Source organism: Centroberyx affinis, unplaced genomic scaffold (genome assembly GCF_046629955.1).
Source record: "Centroberyx affinis isolate AG114_WGS23_722 - 3 ecotype Tasmania unplaced genomic scaffold, CSIRO-AGI_Caff_v1 ptg002773l_1, whole genome shotgun sequence".
NCBI classification, from domain to species: Eukaryota; Metazoa; Chordata; class Actinopteri; order Beryciformes; family Berycidae; genus Centroberyx; species Centroberyx affinis.
In genome coordinates, this window is record NW_027280931.1 from 159375 (window position 1) to 180641 (window position 21267).

Here is a 21267-nt window from a genome sequence, read left to right on the forward strand (position 1 = left end):
AATAGATCTGCGTAGGGATTGGCTTAAATGTCTACGCCTAATAACTGATGCTCATGTTGTGCGTGTGCTCTTGAGTGTGAGAATTTACATGTTTACCCTTCAGTGTACTAACCTCATAGCTGACCTGCCACATGACAGGTTAGAATAGACGTCTGTCTAATCCAGTGTAACGTTTGCCTTTACATTAATGCTTTACCACAAAGTCCCTAAATCTAAGGACTGACCTATTTATATCCTATTAGTGACCACAGAATCACCACAGATAGAGCTTCTTAGCAGTCTAGACAAACATGGTTTGTTTGCTTTCTCAGTGATGATGGCCACTTCAAAACCAACCCAAAGATCCCAGGCATCGATCTCAACTCTGTCAGAATGCTATTTGAGACACTCAGCAAGCCAGCTTTCTCTGGACTTCTGGAGCAGGTAATGGTCAATGGTGTATTTATGAATATGTGTGTATAAGGCAATGACACTTTGTCTTTTCTCTGGTATTGTACAAGAAACTTCAAAACCCAATATTCCAAGTACCCCAATATACATATTCTCCACCCCTCGTCTAATTTTCTTTATCTGATCTCAGGTGAAAATAGAAAAAGGTATAAGTCAAGAATATTCCACTACACATACTCTTCAAGGAAGACGTTGCCACACAATTGAAAAATATACCACTCACTATTCCCATTTAAAACTAATTTAATATTAAATCCCTGTTAAATAACCCTAACCCCAACACAAGATCATTGGCATCTTGAGAGCCATTTTTATCTAACAATAGCATAGAAAGTGAGTTTTTTATAAGCCAATATTTCCAAATACTTAAAAATGGTTGTGTCTTGATTTCTGTTTAACGCTGTGGAAACAATAACATAAAGGATTTGTTATGACTCGGATGTAGTATTTGGAGTCAAGGATTCAAAATTATCCCCCGGTTTGGGTTTAGAAGCCTATTTCACCTTGATGAACCAGTTAAAGGATAAATATTGGGATTTACTGTGTGTATAGCATTGGCAACTCAATTCATTTTTTCAACATTGACATCTCAGTTAGTAGTTTGTAGCCCATAAAGCAAAGAACGTCTATGTCATATGTCAATATTGACCATGCTTTGAAAACACTATCAAGTCATTTCTGCCACAGATCCCTGGCACAGATTGCTGGACTGAGTCATAAGCTCTAGCATTAGCTCACAGATGTTATGTTTGGGTTTGGTGCACCTCAACCCAACATGATTTATTATACTCTGTATAGACCAGGCTACATTCCACACCACTAAATGCCTCTCCCAAAATTTTGTGACTGATGTTTTTCTCCTGTTGCCTAGTTAGGCAAGGCTGTTTTGGGATTTAAACATTTCTTACCAGTTTCTCTGGTTTACATATGAATATTTTAGGCAAATTTTAAATAATCTTCTGTGTAATTGCAAAAGTAATTTTTTTTTAGCTGTATTATTAAATGTAGACATAAAGTATCATTCAGTCAAGTTTCATTTGTGATGCATGCATCCTTCTTTCTGCGTCCAACCCCCTACCTAGGCCACCAAAAGTTTTGAGAGCCTGTTGATCCCCCAGCTGCCGTGCTCCCCTCCTGATGTTGAGGCCATGAGGATCTACCTCATCTTGTCTGAGTGCCCCGCCTTGCAGGACTCTAAGAACTACATCAGCCTCACTATCCCCCTGGCCATGGCCATCCTACGGCTAGACACCAACCCCGGCAAAGTATTGGGTAGGGCACTGGCATGCACACACAAGACATTTTTAACAGCTATTAAGTAACTCATTTGAAATCAGCTTTGATAGTTTGCTGTGCACCAGACAGATTTTGAGCAATAAATAATGCAAAAACTTCCCACAACATCCCTTCCAATATCCCTCCAATCAGGGTTGGGTTGTAACAGAATACTTGTAGAGGTAGAGACAGTGACTGGCAGTTTCTCAACAACTCTGGCATTCATAACAAATTTTCCCTGTGTGGTCTGTATACGGATGCGAGACGTGCGATAGCTTCATGCATCTCCAAATACTTAAGAGAACTGGATGGGGGTCTAAATGTGTCCCTGTTGGCCACATTTGGACCCTTCAGCTGGTCTTTGGGAACTAGGGGCTGGCACCGGGAGTTGGGCTGGGCGGGGAGACTGGGAGCCTCGGTCTGCTCTCTACCTCATTAAATTGGTATCTCCACTGCCCCTATGATTGATTTCTCCCTGTATGGTTGCTGAATGTCAGTGCAAAATGGTGAGTCTAGAAAGAAACCCTTGCTCTTTGATTCTGAGGGACTGACACCAAAACCTGACGTGTACTGTTGATATTGTAGATAAGTGAAAATTATTCTGCTGTCAAACTCCACTGTAGCTTGTCTGGAAATATCTTGACGTCATGTCGTCTACACTTGGCCAGTTATCCACAGGAGGAAGAAAAATACACCACCAAACAATAAAATGAGTCCATAAATGCAAGATACCTTGCCATATGCAGTTTTTTAACAGTGTTGAAGTGATTTATGGTGGATCTTTCCTTTAATGCTTAGCCAGTCAGTGGTTGTTTGCCAGACAAATGCACCATGTCTCACACTTTCATCAAGCTCTGACGTAGATGTGCTGGAATATATCAAAATGGGGTCATTACAGTTTCCTCTAAATTGTGCTTAACACACACACACAGATACACACACACACACACACACACACACACAGACACAATCACACGTAGAAGCAAGGGCACGCAGAGTCTCTCATACACACAGCAGTGTAAATACGCAAAGAGATTAATGCTTGTGATACTTCACTGTCTGACTGAGAGACATACAGTACATGCACAAAAATATACACAGATACACATGCATGACCCACATGCATCCACGCGTGCAGGTCCATGTGCTGAAACACATGCTCACAAACAGATGCTACTGTGCACGCACACAAACATGTGTAGACCTAGAGGCATTAGAACAATGTAATTATGAGTAAGCACAAACAAATACTGACAACTATACAGACAAAGGACGAAAAAACTCTAATAATATAAAAATATAATAATATATTCTCATCTTTTGTTTAAGTGAACTGTACTGCATACATAGTTGAACTGAATAGCATAATCAATCTTTTGCTTGGGAATTATAATTTGCCTGCTTCTGCTTCTGTTTCCCCGCAGATAACTGGTGGTGTTTTGTGGATGGCGGTGTGTTCTCCAGATTAGTAGACATGTACAAGAGCATTGTTGTGTTTCTACTAACGGGAGGCAAGACTCTGCTCATACCCGTGTTCCATGAGAGCTATATAAGCGCCACACTAAGGCTACTGGAGAAACTCCACAAGGTATCAAGCAAGGTTACTTGCTGCTCCTGTAAACACAACATCGATTCTGCATTGTTCCTCAGAACAGTGTGAGGAAATGTGTTTTTTCCTGGCAACATGGTCCTTTGTAGTTGTTAAGGTGATCTGTAGTCTATTGTGTACCATGCCAGTTCCTGGAGTTGAGGCAGCTGTTTATCCCATGTTCCCAGGTTAACCTAAAGGCCCAGCATGTGGAGTACAACCGCTTTTATATCCCTGACATCACCAGCCTGGTGGACATCCAGGAAGACTACCTCAAGTGGTTTCTGAGTAAAGCTGAGATTGTGAGTACTGCACTTTTCTTACTAGTTTACACTTTTTATGATGTTTGTTCTTTACCTGACACCCTCTTATTCTATGTTTATGTGTATGTTTATTAGGATCCCGATTAGCTGGGCTTTTATGCAACATTTAATGACATTATTACGATATATTCATTACATTACATAACTAACGTTTATGTATTTTACACACACACACACACACACACACACACACACACACACACACCCCTCCTCATTTGGGATTGGGCTGTATTGCTTTTTGCTCATGTCTCAGCCTCTGCAGAGCCACAGTGTGAAATGTCGTTCTTGTCTGCTTGTGTGGGATGGGTGTGTTGCTGTTTGTCAGGCCTTTCTATCCAGTGGGCTTCTGAGTTCACAGATAAGCCCCTATCATTTGGCCTCTTGAACACTGGAGGGAAATCATTTTGACATTCTGTTCAGTATTTTTCTAAGAAGAGATCATAGTGTTTTTAGCCTTGGCTATCCTTTCCCCCTGACCTTTTCCGTACTGGCCAATGTCTCAGTCAACTGGGAGACTTAGACTAACATGCCACAGCTTTTTTCTACTTGCAAATCATGTCAAATACCAGAGTTCATCTGTTTTTTGCTTTCTCTCTCATTTTGTTTTTCAGAAAATGCGAACTCCACCTGCTCAGGTATTGGTCTTCAAGATTGAACCTATTATCAAAAATAATATGATTTATATGAACCTTATATAATCTTATAAGTGTAGTAAATGTATTTTCAGCCATCTCTTTTTTCCCTGCAGAGCTCAGTGACCCTATGTGCCTACCCGTTCATACTGAACGCTCAAGCCAAGACTACCATGCTGCAAACAGATGCTGAACTGCAGATGCAGGTAGCTGCTGCTTATGTGAAAATAGTTTTATTGTAGTTTCATACAATGAGATTAACATGGTGTATGCAAAAACCAACTTCATTGATAAAATGGTGTGGGTCTTTATTTTATTTCTTTGGTTAAAAATTGGAGCTGGAATTTGGTTTAATTTAACTGTGCTCATTGAATTTGGATTTTTGTTTCTATGAATTTGAATAAGCACCTCACATCGTCTCTTTCTCTTTTCCCTACCTGTGACCTTTACCAAGATGGCAGTAAGCGGTGCAAACCTGCACAATGTCTTTATGCTGCTCACACTGGAACCCCTCCTGGCTAGGAACCCTTTCCTGGTGCTCCATGTGCGCAGGGACCACTTAGTAAGTGACGCACTGCGTGAGCTCACCATCTACTCTGATGTGGACCTCAAGAAACCACTCAAGGTGAGAGCTAAGCCTGAGCTTTTTCTCCCCAGAAAGGTCACCGTGGTTCACTACATTGTCATTTTGATCACAGAAATCACAGAAACCTTTCTTTTCACCCCTTCCTATGTCCAATAATTAGGGATGGGAAGATATGCTTAGCTCGCGATATGATGCGATATGTGATATGGGGGTTCACGATTCAATAGAACCACGATTTGATGTAATAAATAAAAGTTCAATGACAACAAAGTGACTGTGCAGAATTATGTTTATTTCTATTTTCTTTCTAGCACTGGCTTGCTAGAATGTAAACAACAATTTCAAAATGTCATTATAAAGTGCAAATAATATAATTTGGATGGAGAGCTTGTGAAATTGTGATGGGCAAGCCACCTCATTTGTGATTGCTACAGCAGAATAAAATGTAGCTAATATCGTGGTTCATTTTTCTGCCTCACGAATTTCGATATATCTTCCCATCCCTACCAATAACATCTGTATTTTTTTAATCTCCTTCTATCTCCATTCTTTATGCCTTCATTCCATCCTCTCATCTCTCCTTCCAGGTGATCTTTGATGGGGAGGAGGCGGTAGATGCAGGTGGAGTAACGAAAGAGTTCTTCCTCCTGCTGTTGAAGGAGCTGATGGATCCTGTATATGGCATGTTCACTCATTACACCGAGTCCAACCTGCTTTGGTTCTCAGACAAAGTAAGTTGCACCACAACACTGTGGCCACAAACTGATGAAGTGAAACGATTCTAAATATGCGCTCTCACTTGAAAAATAATTAAAGGAAACACATGGGCCATGTATTGTTGTTTTAAAGAATAGCGCCAGTACAAGAATATAAGTTTGTTGAGAGTGGAGATGATTATTTTTGTTACACTGTCTTGGTTATGCCTTTGCAAATGCCAAGGTAAGTCTGGCTATTGAATTCCTCCTACACTTGTTGTGGATGAGAGGCAGTGGTGACCCCCACTGTGCCAGAAGAGGACATTTGGATTCATCAGTGCCATGAAATGCAGAGTGAGAGATAATGCACCTGCAGGGTTTTAAAAAAGCTCAAAATGGATTACCCTTTGTTACTTAAAAGGCAGAGTTTTAGTCAATATTTCAATAACTCAAAGGACCTTTTGTTTGGACACATTTTAGTGTACAGTTTTTTTGTGTTTGGTAGCAGTAAGCCTATAATGGATATCCAGAATGTGTGCAGTGGTGCTCTGGCTGTTACGGCTGTTATTTGACCTAGTTCGGTGTTTTCCAGGAAGAACTGCTGTTTCTGGGATTATTCATAGCAAGATGTCATTGGGGACATTCAGGTTTACAAAACAGTTACCTCTACAATGGGAAGTGTCCCTGAACATTGGGACATTGAGAGTTACTTGAGAGTAACAATAGCAATACAACAATAAAATACAGTAGAATTATCATGGGCCTTTGTTTTTTTTTGGTGAGACTATTTTGTCTGTCAAGGCAAGGGCTATTTTTTTTTTTTTTTGCTCACTGTGTATTCATTTGTAAACTTGTCTTTGCTCTTTGCATAGAAGCATACAGGAGAACCTTGTTTATCCAGACTTCTTGGGAATGGAGTTTGCTTAGCACAAAGAAATGTTTGGAACACACAACACACACAAATCCAAAATGCACATGTATTTGTATTAACAACAATATTCGAACAATAGCACACATTAAATGGAATTATTTTCCCATGCTCACTAGGCTTGATCGGTTTAGAAGCCTGAGCTTTGGATTAAAGGGTCTACTGAAGTGCTTCAATTACCCTGCTGTTGACCTTTGTTGAAGAACAAATGTAACTGAAAAATAATATCTCAATTACCATGAAGCTCTAATAGGCTAAGGATAGAAATGCATGTTAGGTACTTTTCCATCGTTGAACCAAACTGGTGTGAATTTGTCTGCCTCGTACGTCATCATTACTGATGTTTTTAAGCTTGTTGGATGTCATCAGTTATGTCCAGCCAGCCTCCAGCATGCCACTTAGGAGTCTGTTAGATGAAGGAGGAGGAGAGAAATGCCACATCCTAGAGAATGGGAAGTGGATCAAGAATACGTCATCACTGTGCAATCTTCAATATTAGCAGCTTAGTTCATTGAAGTATTTTCCCCTGTGTAAAACTGAGAGGTGATCTGAAAGATGATTTTGGAATAATTTCCCTGTGTGCATCTCCAGTGTTTTGTAGAGCACAACTGGTTCCACCTGATCGGGATCATCTGTGGGCTGGCCATCTATAACTCAACGGTGGTGGACCTCCATTTCCCACTGATACTCTATAAGAAGCTGCTAGATGTAGCACCCAAGCTGGAGGACCTTAAGGAGCTCTCGCCCACCGAGGGCAGGTAACATATAGCGCACTGACCTCTATGGGAGAAGGACTGCAATAGACTGTGGTGTCAGGCCATTTTGGCAAGGTGAAATGACCCGTCCTGCTCCTGCCCTGTTGGGACTCACACAAATAGTAACTTTGTTTTTCTGCAGATATTGCGCCTCCTGCAAGCAATTAGTCTTGATTCCCCTTTAATTGGGTCCAGGTTACATAGTGGTGTACAAAACTGGGAACGTATTGTGCATTCATGTGCTATCGCATATACAAATTTCCTAGTTGGAAATTTCACATGAAAGCCCTCCAGAGTCCAATGATTAAGTCAGAAACTCTTCACCTTCTCAACAAGGTGAAAAAAGTTTTGTGTCGGTCAACAAGATACAGGCACCTTTACTGCAACATTTTTTTGAATGAAGTTCATCTAATTAGCTTTTCTGACGACTTGAAAGTCCCGGATGTCAGATCTTCCCACCAGCACATGAACACACAGTCGTACTGGATTTTGTTTAGCCTTTGCCCTTTTTAAAGAGCAAGCCTCAGGAGAAATTCTTCCTACCTCTGTCAGTCTATGAGTGCAATCAATACCTCATATTTGTCAGACACCTTTATGGAGGACAGCTGAGTAACAGTCCCAGATCCTGTTGAGATCAAATAGACATGAAGTTGCTCTGCAAGTATGTCCAAAAGTGACATCATGTTTGGCATGGGCTAAACGGTATGTCACTCGCTTACATAACCAGTGGGTTTTTTTATGTAACGCTGAAACTGACTGCCACTGGGAAATGTCTCTTCATTGAATTTGGTGCAGGAAGGGTTAGTATTTAGCTTAGTGTCTAATTCTCTCCAGATGGCTGGAGGGGAAGTGCTGGATCTATTGATTTTGAGATTAGTTCTCTGAAAGCTACAAGTTGGGCAGCACAGCCACAACCTGTAGAGTGTTGTTAGTAGAAACAGCACATCCTCTAAGGAGATGATCCATAAAACCATTCTAGATGCTAAGTTTTTATTTTGACTGTCTTTAAAGAGCACTCCGGTCCCCTCACACTGAAAACATAGAGATATGACTTCCATTAGATGGTTGTACCGTAAAGTTATGTAGCCTTAACTTGTGAAAGAGATTGTTGGATATTTAATTTAATTTGTTTTGTCCCTTCAGTATTCTTGTGAACTACTGGCCAATTACTTCAGTCTCTAGCTGAAATACAGTAGTCTACACTAAAGTATTTACAGTATAATAATTGCAAATTGTAAGGCAATTATACTCATGGTGTTCCATCCCATTCCACTCATTAGCTGTTCTTGTGACATCACACTTGTACTCCACACAAGTTTCTTTTCACCCTCCACTATCCTTAGCCTTGCTTCCCTGGCTTCCTTGGGTTGGTGGTAAATACCTCGCAAGAGCTTAGCAGCCAACATAACACAGCCCTCTCTCTCCGAATCATTTTCTATTATTACCTCTCAACAACTCGCGTTTCCTCTCAACAACTAATGCGACAGACCTATTTCAGGGTTCCCCATCTATTTGATCCATGTTGCTATAGCACAGGCACAGCTGTTTGACTACCGAAGTCAGTGGTTCCAACTCTGGTCCTCAGGACCCAGAGTGCTGCTGGTTTTCATTCTAACCATCTAATAGAGACTGTTTTAGATTTGGGATGGCAGGTGAATGCCAGTAACTACCTGATAGGATAGAAAACCTGCAATACACTAGGTCTCAAAGACCAGGTTTGAGAACCACTGACCTAAGTGCTAAAATGCACCATTAGAGATGTAGCTGTAGTTCAGATGCTCCTAAAATGCAGAGGGTATTATCCCAGCTATCAAGAAAGACCTCAGCTCTGTATGTTGCTCCAGTGAGGGAGTAACGTGACAGAGATGAAATGAGCTCATAAGTCTCTTACCTCAAATGCTTTCTATGTGAGAGGAATTTTGATGAGGATGATTCTGGCTTTTTTTCTCTCTTTCACCTTCCCCTTATGTTTCTCTTCTTGCTGTCAGGATCATGTATTAAAAACTGAGTATCGCCCCTCCTTCTTGACATACATTCCCTCCATTCCTCTGTCTGCAGGAGTCTACAACAGCTTCTAGACTATGACGGGGATGATGTGGAGGAGACATTTTGTCTCAACTTTGCTGTAAGTGTAGCTTTTCACCATCTGATTTATCAACTGAACCGGAAAAAAGTAAACATTTTTTGAATTCTAAACACCCACCCTACACAGCCCAATGTCTACACTGTACCCCTGCAGTGCCTCTGGACAAAAACACAGATGTAAAGCTCAGATTTCAGACGTGGAACTTGATGTCTTGTTTAATGAGCTAAATGTACTGTGTGTTCATCTCAGATCACCAGGGAGAACTACGGGCTGACAGAAGTCAAGGAGCTGATCCCTGGAGGAGAGAGCATCACTGTGGACAAAAACAACAGGTGAGGCACCTTGCCTCAGAATTACATGACTCCCATTGTGTAACAGAATTGATCTATTCTTGCTATCACTGTTAATGATTTCAGTACTGAAGCCCAAAGACCAGATTTCATATCCCAACTTACACCAATTTGTAAGGATGACCTCATAATTCTGTTCTATTCTATCAAAACTTAATTTCAAGTGCAGTTTGATACAAAGAAAGAAATGATGCAAAATTAACATAGATGAGCCAAGGTTGCAATAAACAGAGATAAACTCAGTAGATGAACAAAAGAGACAAACAAATATGCCACCCTTCCTGGTCCTGTCCAGCTGAGAGAGCATCAAATATTCAAATACTCATAGATTTAGGCTGTAATTTCAGTAGATTAGATCTTTGTAAGAATAAATTCATTAGCAGGCTTCCCACATGATGCCCCATTTCATAAAATTAGTACACTGTGTTCTAGGCATATTGCAATTACAGACTGCAGGCACATTACAAATAAATTATGCTCCACTATCTGTTCTCTCTGAAAGACAAACAGATGCCAAACTGTATTTTTTTTCAAAGTCTGGAACTGAGATTATCGTGTACTCACACATCCGGCCATTTGTGTCCCATTTTTCAACTGAAGGTCATGCTCTGTACTGAAAATTAAAAAAAATATCAATATTTTTCAACTTGTCTCACCCAGTCCATTATGCTCCACCTTCTCTACCCCATATTTTAAGCTGCCGTTCTGGCACTGGCATTGATTAGAGCTCAATGTAGAGGAGTCCTCAGTGAGTCTGATACACAGGTGTGGAGTGGGTGGGGAATATGTCTGGGTGCTGGTGTTGGAACAGATGGCGCTGACGCTAGAACGACAGTGACCTGAGTTGTCCCCACAAAATCCCCCTAACGCTCAGACATAAAACGTGAACTCTGATCTCGTCAGGACAGACAGCAGAGAGTCTCTGTTGCTGTTTACGGGGGAAAGAAAAGTGTGAGACAGCACAACATGGAAGTCACCTTTTTCAGACTCCAAACAGCGGGGGAGTTGTTTATTTAGACTGAAGGTTAGTTTGCCACACAGATGCTATCACATGCTCCCTGCCTCCACGTCGGTCTCAGTCTGTGTCAGATTGAATGTTTATGGTTCCAGGGCCAACCATGCCAAAGCTGTGGGTGTGATCAGTGTTGTTGGAAAGCTTTGTTTCTCAAGGTGTGGTGTGTGTGTGTATACGCATGCGTGTGAGTGTGTATGTGCATATATTTGTTATATAAGTGTGCTTATTACTGTGTCCAAGTGTAGCTCTTGTATGCATGCTTGTTTGTCATAGTGGGCTAAAGAGCACCTTTTCTGTTCCCGACAGCTCGTTTGACATTGACAAGTTGACAAACTGGCTGCTATTGCTTTTTGCTCTTTGAGTTCTCACAGCCGATTTCATACTGCCAACTTGTCCCTTCACAAGGTGACATTCCCTTAAACAGCCACAGATTGTACATCTTACACTTAATATACTTAAGTGTGTGTGGTGTGTTTAAATTACTGTCTAAGGGTACATGTGATTAGTGTGAATGTCACTGCACTTCCAAGTAATTAAAATGTGCTGTGTAGAAGTGATTTAAGTACATTTAGTGTATTTCAGTGTCAGTTACCAAAAATTGGACCTGCCCTCTATGTCTGGTTTATTAAAGGATAATTCCGGTTACTTTCAATCTGGGCCTTATTTTCCTAGTTTTTTGCTATCTTGACAATTGATTTTGTTCAAAATTTCGGCACTTACTTCGCTGTAGAGCTTTATGTACCTCCAGTTCGGCCATAGCGCTGCTCTCCAATACACACCAGGAGGGCCAAAGCAAGTTCCAGCTGCCAGTTGAACCCAATAATCGATTAAAATGCGTCTTTGAAAATCTGGATTTGGAATTCTTTGTCAAAGATTTCAGTTCCCAGTAACTACAAACTATAGATTGAGTCTAATATCTGTGGTGTTAATAGGGAGGCGGTTTATTGTTATGTGTTTTATTTGGATGTGGGTGAAGAAAGGCGACGAGCCTCATTCTGTCAGGACAGTAGAGCAAAACTTGAAAACACAGAGTCTATGCTGTGTGCTCAACATGCTGCCCTACTCACACCTCTGTTCTGTACCACAAACCCCTGGATAGCACAAAATTTGGCAAGTTGCCTTTGATTTTTTGCATTGTCAGTAGGTAATACAACCACTAATATAGCCACCAATAATAGCCTTCAAAACTTTAGTTGTTCTATTGATTTTTAGCAGTGACCTTCCTTTTATGGTAAAAAGAAAATCTGAACCTTGCCTTTCATTGGATCAATTCCCTGTGACAAAAAGATGGGCCTTACCAAGCAAATATTTTCATTTTCAGTTCTTGCATTTTATAACAGAAATGTATGGAAAAAGTTAAATTGATGGTAGCTCTTCCTCAGATGTTTGTCTTCTTCAAATATCAAGCTAACATTAACAACTATCCCATCTACCTAAGAAAACTTTACTGAAACATTAGTGGAAACAAATTCAGTTTAGAGTAAATTAATAAGATGAAAGATGAAACTCTCAGCTCGACAAAAATCAACAATTTAATTTAACATTAATAGCTTTAAAATACTGTGACATCACTCAGGTTGCTCCCATCGGTAACATTAACATGCAACACACAACTGTGATCACCAAGGTAGTCATGCATTGAGCCATAACACACACACACACACACACACACACACACACACACACACACACACACTCACACTACACAGGCACACAGTGTTGGAGGAGCCAAGCAGTCGCCTCTTGACGACTGAGTCTGAATCTGTCTGATAAATTCTGTCCTTATAAACTCAGTTTGCCAGGATACAGCTGCTGTGCAAATCAAATGCATGATCTAAATGTTTACTTAACCTGTGTGTGTGTGTGTGTTTGTCAGGAAGGAGTTTGTGGAGGCCTACCTGCGCTACGTGTTCACAGACTCGGTGAGCGAACTGTACTCTGCCTTCTCCTCTGGCTTCCTGAAGGTGTGTGGGGGGAAGATCCTGTCCCTGTTCCAGCCTTCTGAGCTGATGGCCATGGTGGTCGGCAACAACAACTACAACTGGGAGGAGATGGAGAAGGTCAGTATGCCAAGCATCAGACAGATGGAGAGGACTGAGTTCGGCACAATAAGCAGGCAGTGTGGTTAAAAAAAATGAATTGAAAAATGAATATATTGCTAAGAAATAATCACCACCTTTATTGCAAACTGTTGAATGCATGGTTATGAACTGGATGAAAAAGTCCCAATTTGTACTTAAATATGTTTCCTTGTGGCCACATTGACCAGTCTACAGCACAACTTAGGTGATGATACACAGGCACATTTTTAGGGCAAATTGGGGGAAATATTTTCTTATTGAAAACAATGTGTCAGTTTGAAATCTACCCAAGCTTGATCAGAGAGCAAGCTTTGCTGGAAAGAAAACTTGTGACCTCACAAAAACGGTCCAACTGCATTGTCCCCAGTGTGGCATTATCATCACTGTGGCTCAAGAAGCCATGACTCCACTCACCTCACCATCTGGCAGCGAGAGCTGCATCTGTCTCAGCAAGAAGATCGTTAAGTTGGAACAAAGAATTTCCACGCTCTATAAAATCCAGGAGGCTGAGAGGCACTTGGACATCATTTTCGATTTACGTGAATTTCCTCCACTGGCTGGGAACCCGCAGCCTCTTCCACCTTCCATCCTGGACGAGCAGGACTCCCCCCCCCATTCGCCGCCGGTCACCACATCCCCCCTTCATCTACGGAGTCTGATAACCCCCCTGGAAGGCGTCACTCAACGCCGACATGTCAGCCCTCGTTCATCACTCCGGCACCCCCTCGGTCTTAAAAATATTATTGGATCTACAACAGTCTAAAGCCACCGGCTTAGACAGCATTCCAGCAAGGTTTTTAAAGGATGCAGCCGATCAGATTTGTCCATATGTAACACATATCATAAATCTGTCTATTGAGTCGGGCAAGGTGCCACAAGAGATGAAACATGCTAGGCTTGTGCCACTGTTTAAGAAGGGCAGTAAGGTAGAACAGGTGAACTATAGACCAGTCTCCATCTTAAGTGTGTTTTCTAAGGTGCTGGAAAAAATTATTCATGAGCAAATTAAGGATTACATCAATAAACAAAATCTTCTTTTTGATTACCAATCAGGATTCAGAAAATCATATTCTACAGACACATGTCTACTCTACCTTACAGATTTTATTAAAAAAGAAACTGATCAGGGCAGATTTTGTGGTATGGTATTACTAGATCTTCAAAAGGCTTTTGATACAGTGGACCATAATATGTTATTATATAAGTTGAGGTCCATGGGATCCTCTGAGAGATATGACTTTATCCAGTCAAGAGACTTATCAGAATACAGTTCGTTGATGTGAATGAGACTCTGTCTGAGGCAGGGGAAGTCCAATGTGGAGTACCACAGGGGAGTGCGCTGGGTCCACTTCTGTTCCTCAGTTACATCAGTGACATGAGCTCAGCATGCACCTGTCAGCTTTCCTTATATGCCGATGATTCAGCATTAGTAGTCTCACATAAAGACAAAACCGTTGTTGAAAACATGCTAAGCTTGGAGCTGGAAAGCATCGGTTGTTGGTTGGCAGACAACAAATTGTCTTTACATCTGGGCAAAACTGAAGCAATTTTATTTGGCTCAAGGCACAGAATCCAGAATTCTCCTGCTCTCAGCATCTCAGTTCAAGGGACTGAAATAACTGCCAAAGAGTCTGTGAATTATCTTGGCTGTAAACTGGACAATGTAATGTCTGTTTTAGAAACAGTCCACAATAAAATAACGTTTTTATCCCGGAAATCCAGGTTTTTAGATGTATCAACCATGAAGATATTGGCAAATGCTCTGGTCCAATGCAACTTTGATTATGCATGCACAAGCTGGTACAGTAGCATCTCTAAAAATCTATGCAATAGATTACAAACAGCCCAGAACAAGCTTATCAGAGTGGTACTGAAACTCCCCTTACGCACCCACCTGACGGCCCAACATTTTAAAGAGCTTGGATGGCTCACTGTAGAGGATAGAGTGGCCATGTTGAAGTTGAGTCTGGTTCACAGTGTCATTTTTGACACTGCGTCCAATTATTTTAGAGGCTACTTCACACGAGTCAGTGACTCCCATAATTATAGGACCAGAGCCAGTGACACTGATGTGATAACCCATAGTTTTAGGACATTGATAGGAAAAAGCACTCTTGCTTACTCTGGAGCTGTTACTTGGAATGGTCTACCAGCATCAATAAAAACCACAGAATCAAAACAACAGTTAAAATCAAAGTAAAAAAATATTTTTTGGAAAAACTGGTGCGATAATCTGTATTTGTACACAGGTGTTTTTTTTCTCTCTAATATATGCATTGTTATGTAGTGTATGCATTGTTTATATATTGTTCATAAAAGGACCACAGTGGAATTAAGTCATTGACTTTACTGTGTTTTTATCCTCGATTGTTATTTAAATGTATGTGCTGAGCTTCATCTGGAGTGAAATGTGCATGGATTTATTTTAACTTTCAAATAAATCCAATCCAATCCAACTGCTACAAAATAGTAAACACAACTAGGAAATAATAGCTGTGATTCTTTTTGTATAACATCTAATCTAGCAAGCTAGCTAGCTGGTGGGTGCCAGAGCCATACATAAGCCTAAAATTCCAGTGGATACCTTGATCAAATTATTAAATTATTACTTTTTCAGTAGAAAAGAGGAGGCCAAGATAACAGTCATGGCAGCAGTATGTTATTTCATCCATTTTCACTTCATCACCTGTCAAACCGCTCATACTAATTGCCCATTGCTGGCAAATATTTGCCCCAAATTTGCCCTAAAAAATGTTTATCATCAGCTTTACACACCATTCCTATCTGTCCTACCTCACAGCCATCAGGCATCTGAACTTACACTGATTATCTCTAATGCACTTAACCTAGCACTTTAACACGGTATGCAGTTTACTATGTGCTGGATAACGTGCTGTTTTCTGGGTATTGTGCCGTAAATGTAAATTCTGTGTGTTGTATATTGCTGTTTCACTGTTTTACTGTGTGTATATTGTGTGCTGCTATTGCATTGTTGTTGTAGGAGAGTGAACCAAGACAAATTCCTATCAACTATGTTGACATGGCAATAAAATTATTATTGAATCTTGAGTTGTTAGTGTCCTGTTCAGCTGTGTTGTTTTTTTCTTTTGTCTTTTTTTTTTTCTTTTTTGAGCACATGTATGTGTCAGAGGTGGATTGGAGTTACGCTCAACATTTCTCAGAAGTCCAGTGACTTGAGTGGGTGCATGTTGATGGTGGTACAGTAAACGGTGTGTGCAGAGATCCTTGGTCTGTTACATTACAACATGCAATGTGTTGGGAAATCTGATAGGGATTCTTATGTAATAACAGAGAGTCTTTAACAGATAAAGCCAAAAGTGAGAAATTTGTATGAAATTTGTATTAAATCATTAGAGCAGGTGAGGACAACACACAGACACACACACACACACACACACACACACACACACACACACACACACACAGCTGTCTGAAGAATTTATGTTTTACTGACTAAAGCTCTGTAAATGTTACTGCAACAGATGGAATATCCTCCTTAATGATAAAACAGGAAAAAGTCATCATCACATCCTTTTCTTTCCTCCCTTTTTCCCCTTCCCTTTCCAGAATGCCATTTACAAAGGGGAATACACAGCCACTCACCCAACAGTGCGAATGTTCTGGGAGGTCTTCCACGAGTTCCCTCTGGAAAAAAAGAAACAGTTCTTATGTAAGTATTTAATTGCCTCATTACTCTATCTATGTGACAATCTCTAATCTCATCCTCTTGCCCTCAGACATTTCATAAACACTGTTCAGTGTGTGGAGAGACAGAATCACCACATTTACCTCAGTGCAGTAGAGCTCTCTTGAGTTGTGCCCAAACTGCCTAAAGTCTTAACTGGCCTCTGCTGCTACTTCATCTAAAAATACAGAAGAAATGCACAGCAGTGGTGGGGGGAAACCGGTCATTTTAAATGCTTCTAGGCCATAGTCTAGTAGGGGTGGGACAATATATCAAAATTCAATATATCCCAATACAAAAATGTGACAATATGTATTGCTGGGCAGAAAAATGAATCACGATATTAGCTCCATTTTATTCTGCTGTAGTAATCACAAATGAGATGGATTGCCCATCACAATTTCACAATCTCTCCATCCAAATTATATTATTTGCACTTTGTAATGACATTTTTAAATAGTTGTTTACGTTCTAGCAAGCCAGTGCCATTGCTAGAAAGATCTGCGGCTTAGAAATAAACATAATTCTGCACAATCACACTTTGTTGTCATTGGACTTTTATTTATTATATCGTATCGTGGTTGTATTGAATCATGAAACCCATATCGTGTATCGAATCGTATCGTGAGCTAAGCATATCGTCCCATCCCTGTAGTCTAGTAGTGGATGCTAACTCCAGCCTCGGTGTCTCCCACCTCTAGTGTTCCTCACGGGCAGCGACCGCATCCCCATCCACGGCATGGAGAGCCTGCGTATCGTCATCCAGTCCACCACAGCGGAGGAGCACTACCTGCCGGTGGCCCACACCTGCTACAACCTGCTGGACATGCCCCGCTACCAGACCAAAGAAATCCTGCGCCTCCGCCTCACTCGAGCCGTGGAGCAGTACGAGGGCTTCAGCCTGGTCTGAGGCCCGGCACCGACCCGCCGGACCGCAGGCTGAGCGGCGCAGGGAGTGGGGGTATCCGCACCAATGTTAACGCACTTTATTCGCAATACCCCCCCCTGCCCCATGAGTGCCAGAGAGGAGGCTAGGTGTAATGGGGGTGTGCGGGACACAGGGAGGTCACATTCCCTATTTGCTGTTTACTTACCATTACAAGATTGTTAGGCATAGGGAATCAGAAGGGTAGTAGGAGAGACTATGAATGAGCACATGAAAGTCTATGTAAATGCAGATTACTATTATTACTGCTTTGGGTGTTGTATAGTTGGGAGTTTTTTTGGCAATGCTGTGGATTTTTATATTTAATTCCTTAAATTCTAATTTTCACCTTACAGACTTATGTAATTAACAGTTTGGGACAGTGCGTCTGCTGTTTACTTTAATCTAATTTATTGAATAGAAGGGTTATTTTTTGAGATATAAAAACTACATCTATGTATGTAAATGCAACTTGCAGTATAATCCCTACCCTTGGCATTGGGAGTTATGCTCATGAACTTGACCCTTTGAAATCTGGACACCAGCATGTCCTCTCTGCCCAGTTCTGGATCAGTAGAAGGGACAGAAGACAAACGAAGAATGCATCAGTGAGCAGCAGGCAGACAGATACAGGATAAAATGCAGTGAATATGTTGTCCTAGTTCTACGCAATCCCTTGTTTATTTTTTGCTGTGGATTGACAGAGCAGCCGGCTTTATGTCTTGAATTCGCATTCAACAGTATTGCCTTCCACAGCAAATCATCTGGACATGAGAAAGCTGACTTTTTTTTTATTCATTTCTACTGGATGTTGTCTGTGTGCATGTTGTTGAGTGAAAGCAAAAATCCAATCATCATTCAAGACTAAATATACAAACATAACACAGAAATAGTAATTGTAATTAGTTTGATTCCCAAATCGCAGATTAAGAATAATCAAATAATCTCAATCTGTGTGATTTGTGCCAGGAGGACAGAATGATGATTGCATATTTAACATTGCGCAGATGATCCATTAAATTTGTTAGATATAATTGAATATATCTATAGTCGATCAGTTGATATCTGTCATATCTATCGTTCCCCTAGTACTGCCCTGATATGTATTCCTACAGTCACATAACGTACGTCTCCTCCTAATGCAAAATGGTGATGTTCAATTAGGTAGTGCATTGGGGTGAATTGTGTGAAATGGTCTTGCATATATTTTTTGTATATTTCATACGACAAGTTGCTTCGTTTTTGAACAATTTAAGGAAAATGAGTGCAGATGGTAAATGTCTTGCTGTGCCCCGAGGAACAGGCTGCATTGGGGCGCCCGTTTAGCAATAATAAACTAAAACAGCCCGGTAATGTAGTTAAAACCCTGGGTCATTCTTCTGAGCCCGTTACAGTGACCAACACCAAACTCTTCTGCAGTGTTTCTGGACAATTCCTGTTATTGCTTAGCTCTAAACTGCATGTACACACATTCTACACGTTCATATATACATATCTATCCTAAAGTACTGAAGCCAGCGTTTCTCTTGCAAAGTACAGTCCGATGCAAAGGTTTGTGCATTCCTTGAATTTCTGGACCTTTTGATGTGCTACAAAAATATGGGGATTTGGGAATTTTGTGTGAATTCTCCACAAATATAGAAATTTATGTGAAGGTATACAATTCAACCATACTTGTTTTATGATTCCATCACAAATAATGATTCAGCATTTTGTATCATGTTCCTCAGACTTCACATTCATATTCATATTGTATGGGTTTTGAACAATATTTTTCATTCAGAATATTTTAATTCTGCCAATTTTGCCAATAATCAGGTCACTTAAATTTATGAGATTTTGGATGTAGAATGGACTTAGAAAACATGATTATAGAGTGTGTGGTTGACTTATGGATGACACTGGACTCCCTATTAATGTGTTAAGGTTGTATTTTCTCTCAGGAACTGATATGCAATTCAGTCCAAATGAAACAAGGTGTGTATGTACATTCACACAGTAGATTTTCACTGAAAGTTGAGTACTTGTGTGTAGATCTTAGACAACAAAAAATCTAAATGCATTTTTAATTATTTGTAGCACAGCAAAATGTGCTAAAATTGAAGTGGTGCAAAAACCTTTGTATGACTACATAGTTGAGCCTTGGCCATTCATTAAAGATCGCAGGTCTTTTGATCTCTCTTACATTTCCATTGCCTCAGGTTTTCCCTCAAGAACACCATTGTAATTTTGCTGATTTGTTAACTCATACGCAATATTATGTAGCCTAACAACATTAACAGCATAGGCAAACGCCATCATCCTTACTGGCTGATGCTCATAGGGCTCTGAGATTATTCAGCATGCGAGGCGCAGGGAGGCGTCCGCTCACCTGCTGCCCGGCACGCATGGGAAAACACTTCTGCAGTATTTAATTATTAGACCAAGGAAAAGCGGTGATTCCAAATTATGTGGACTATGTTTCTTGTTCATTGTATGCAAATAAGGGCTTAGTAGTTGCTGTAACTGTATGGTTTCAAGTACATAATATTTACTTTTTTACCTTTTTAAATGGATGACATTATTTTTATTTACCTGTTTTTTCCCTGAACAAATAAAACTTTATTTCACCTCATGTTTTTTTTTTCCTTCTTGGTTCTTCCAGTCATGAATCTTTTTAAAAATTGATTGTAAGTTTGTACATAATTAATGTAGAGATGAGTGAATATTCAGAACATCTCTCCCCTCTCAAACATTCATATTATCACCAATCACTATAGTGTTTCATGCCAACACAGTAACACTCACACACACACTAGGGAAAACCACACATCACAAAAGTCAGTAAAAATAGGTTTGCATTTATATTATATACAAAATACAAATAAAATTTATGTACTAAAATGTACACACCCAAATTCATTAAGCCTGCCAGTGTTTACATTCAATAAAAACGAAATACACACTGTTAATTATCCATTTTGGAGAAATAAAGGAAAGATGTACTTGCTCACAGAAATGTAAACATAGACCGTGATCCATATTTACAAAGAACAATGAAGCTCTGGAGATGACTTAAAGAAAGCAGCCTTATGGGGTACAGAGGGCTGTGCGTTGGGGTTTAGCAGCCATTTCTGCCATCCACATCGGATCAGAGAGTCATCTCAAAATGGCCTTTGTCAATGTCGATCAGTGTGAGCAAAAACATACCAGTGATTTCAAGACAAGAAATAGCTTATTTTACATTAAGTAAATAGGAAAAAGCACACCAATGCAAAAATATACAGTCAAATGCATAACACGAGTTACCAGTGATCACAAAAAATAAGCTATGTTATTGAATATCATGAGCTTCTATGCTATTTTGGTGTGCAATCTGTATTCTGAGTCATTATCTTTGGATCATATTAACACAAAATAGGAAACCACTTCTTTTAGTGAGCGAATACTCCAAGAAAAAAATGTTATTCGGTTTAACTTCTAGAGAAGTAACAAAACGTGTTGAAAAAAAAAAGGTAAAATGTGTACAAAAATGAGAGTGTTGTCTAAGTTATCATCATCTCATACAGCCAGTCTCATAGTAATAAATGATGGCAAGAATTGTAATTGCTCTAACTGGACGAGCCGTCCATTTACCAAACACTGTTCAACTGATTGGTTGGAAGGTATGCAAATGGTAACTGTCTCCCTTATAAAAATACACAAAAAAGAATGTATTTCTTGATTACAAAATCCTTCTTTAAAAATAGCAATAATTTCAAATCTATTATTTTACTATTTCACAAGGTTTTTAAGACTTCTAAAGCATGAGAAAAATAACGTTTCTGTTCCAATAAAAAGGTCTATACCAACAATACAAACATTCAAAAGGATAGAAATAAATTATTAGCGAT

At 40.1% G+C, this 21267-nt stretch overlaps 1 protein-coding gene across 2 annotated transcripts in view; it reads left to right on the forward strand.

Moving 5' to 3' along the window:
• herc3 (HECT and RLD domain containing E3 ubiquitin protein ligase 3) overlaps positions 1–17391 on the forward strand; it is a 29169-nt gene extending 11778 nt beyond the window's left edge. For both annotated transcript variants that reach the window (XM_071535838.1, XM_071535840.1), the window contains 14 exons: positions 312–423; positions 1533–1722; positions 3150–3313; positions 3502–3615; positions 4248–4271; positions 4385–4474; positions 4723–4893; positions 5442–5585; positions 7069–7235; positions 9291–9357; positions 9568–9650; positions 12560–12743; positions 16353–16455; positions 17172–17391. In XM_071535838.1, the coding sequence (XP_071391939.1) occupies positions 312–423; positions 1533–1722; positions 3150–3313; positions 3502–3615; positions 4248–4271; positions 4385–4474; positions 4723–4893; positions 5442–5585; positions 7069–7235; positions 9291–9357; positions 9568–9650; positions 12560–12743; positions 16353–16455; positions 17172–17380 (1822 nt within the window). In that variant the 3' untranslated portion in view covers positions 17381–17391. The remainder of the gene's footprint in view (positions 1–311; positions 424–1532; positions 1723–3149; positions 3314–3501; positions 3616–4247; positions 4272–4384; positions 4475–4722; positions 4894–5441; positions 5586–7068; positions 7236–9290; positions 9358–9567; positions 9651–12559; positions 12744–16352; positions 16456–17171) is intronic.
• Positions 17392–21267: the final 3876 nt, after the last annotated feature.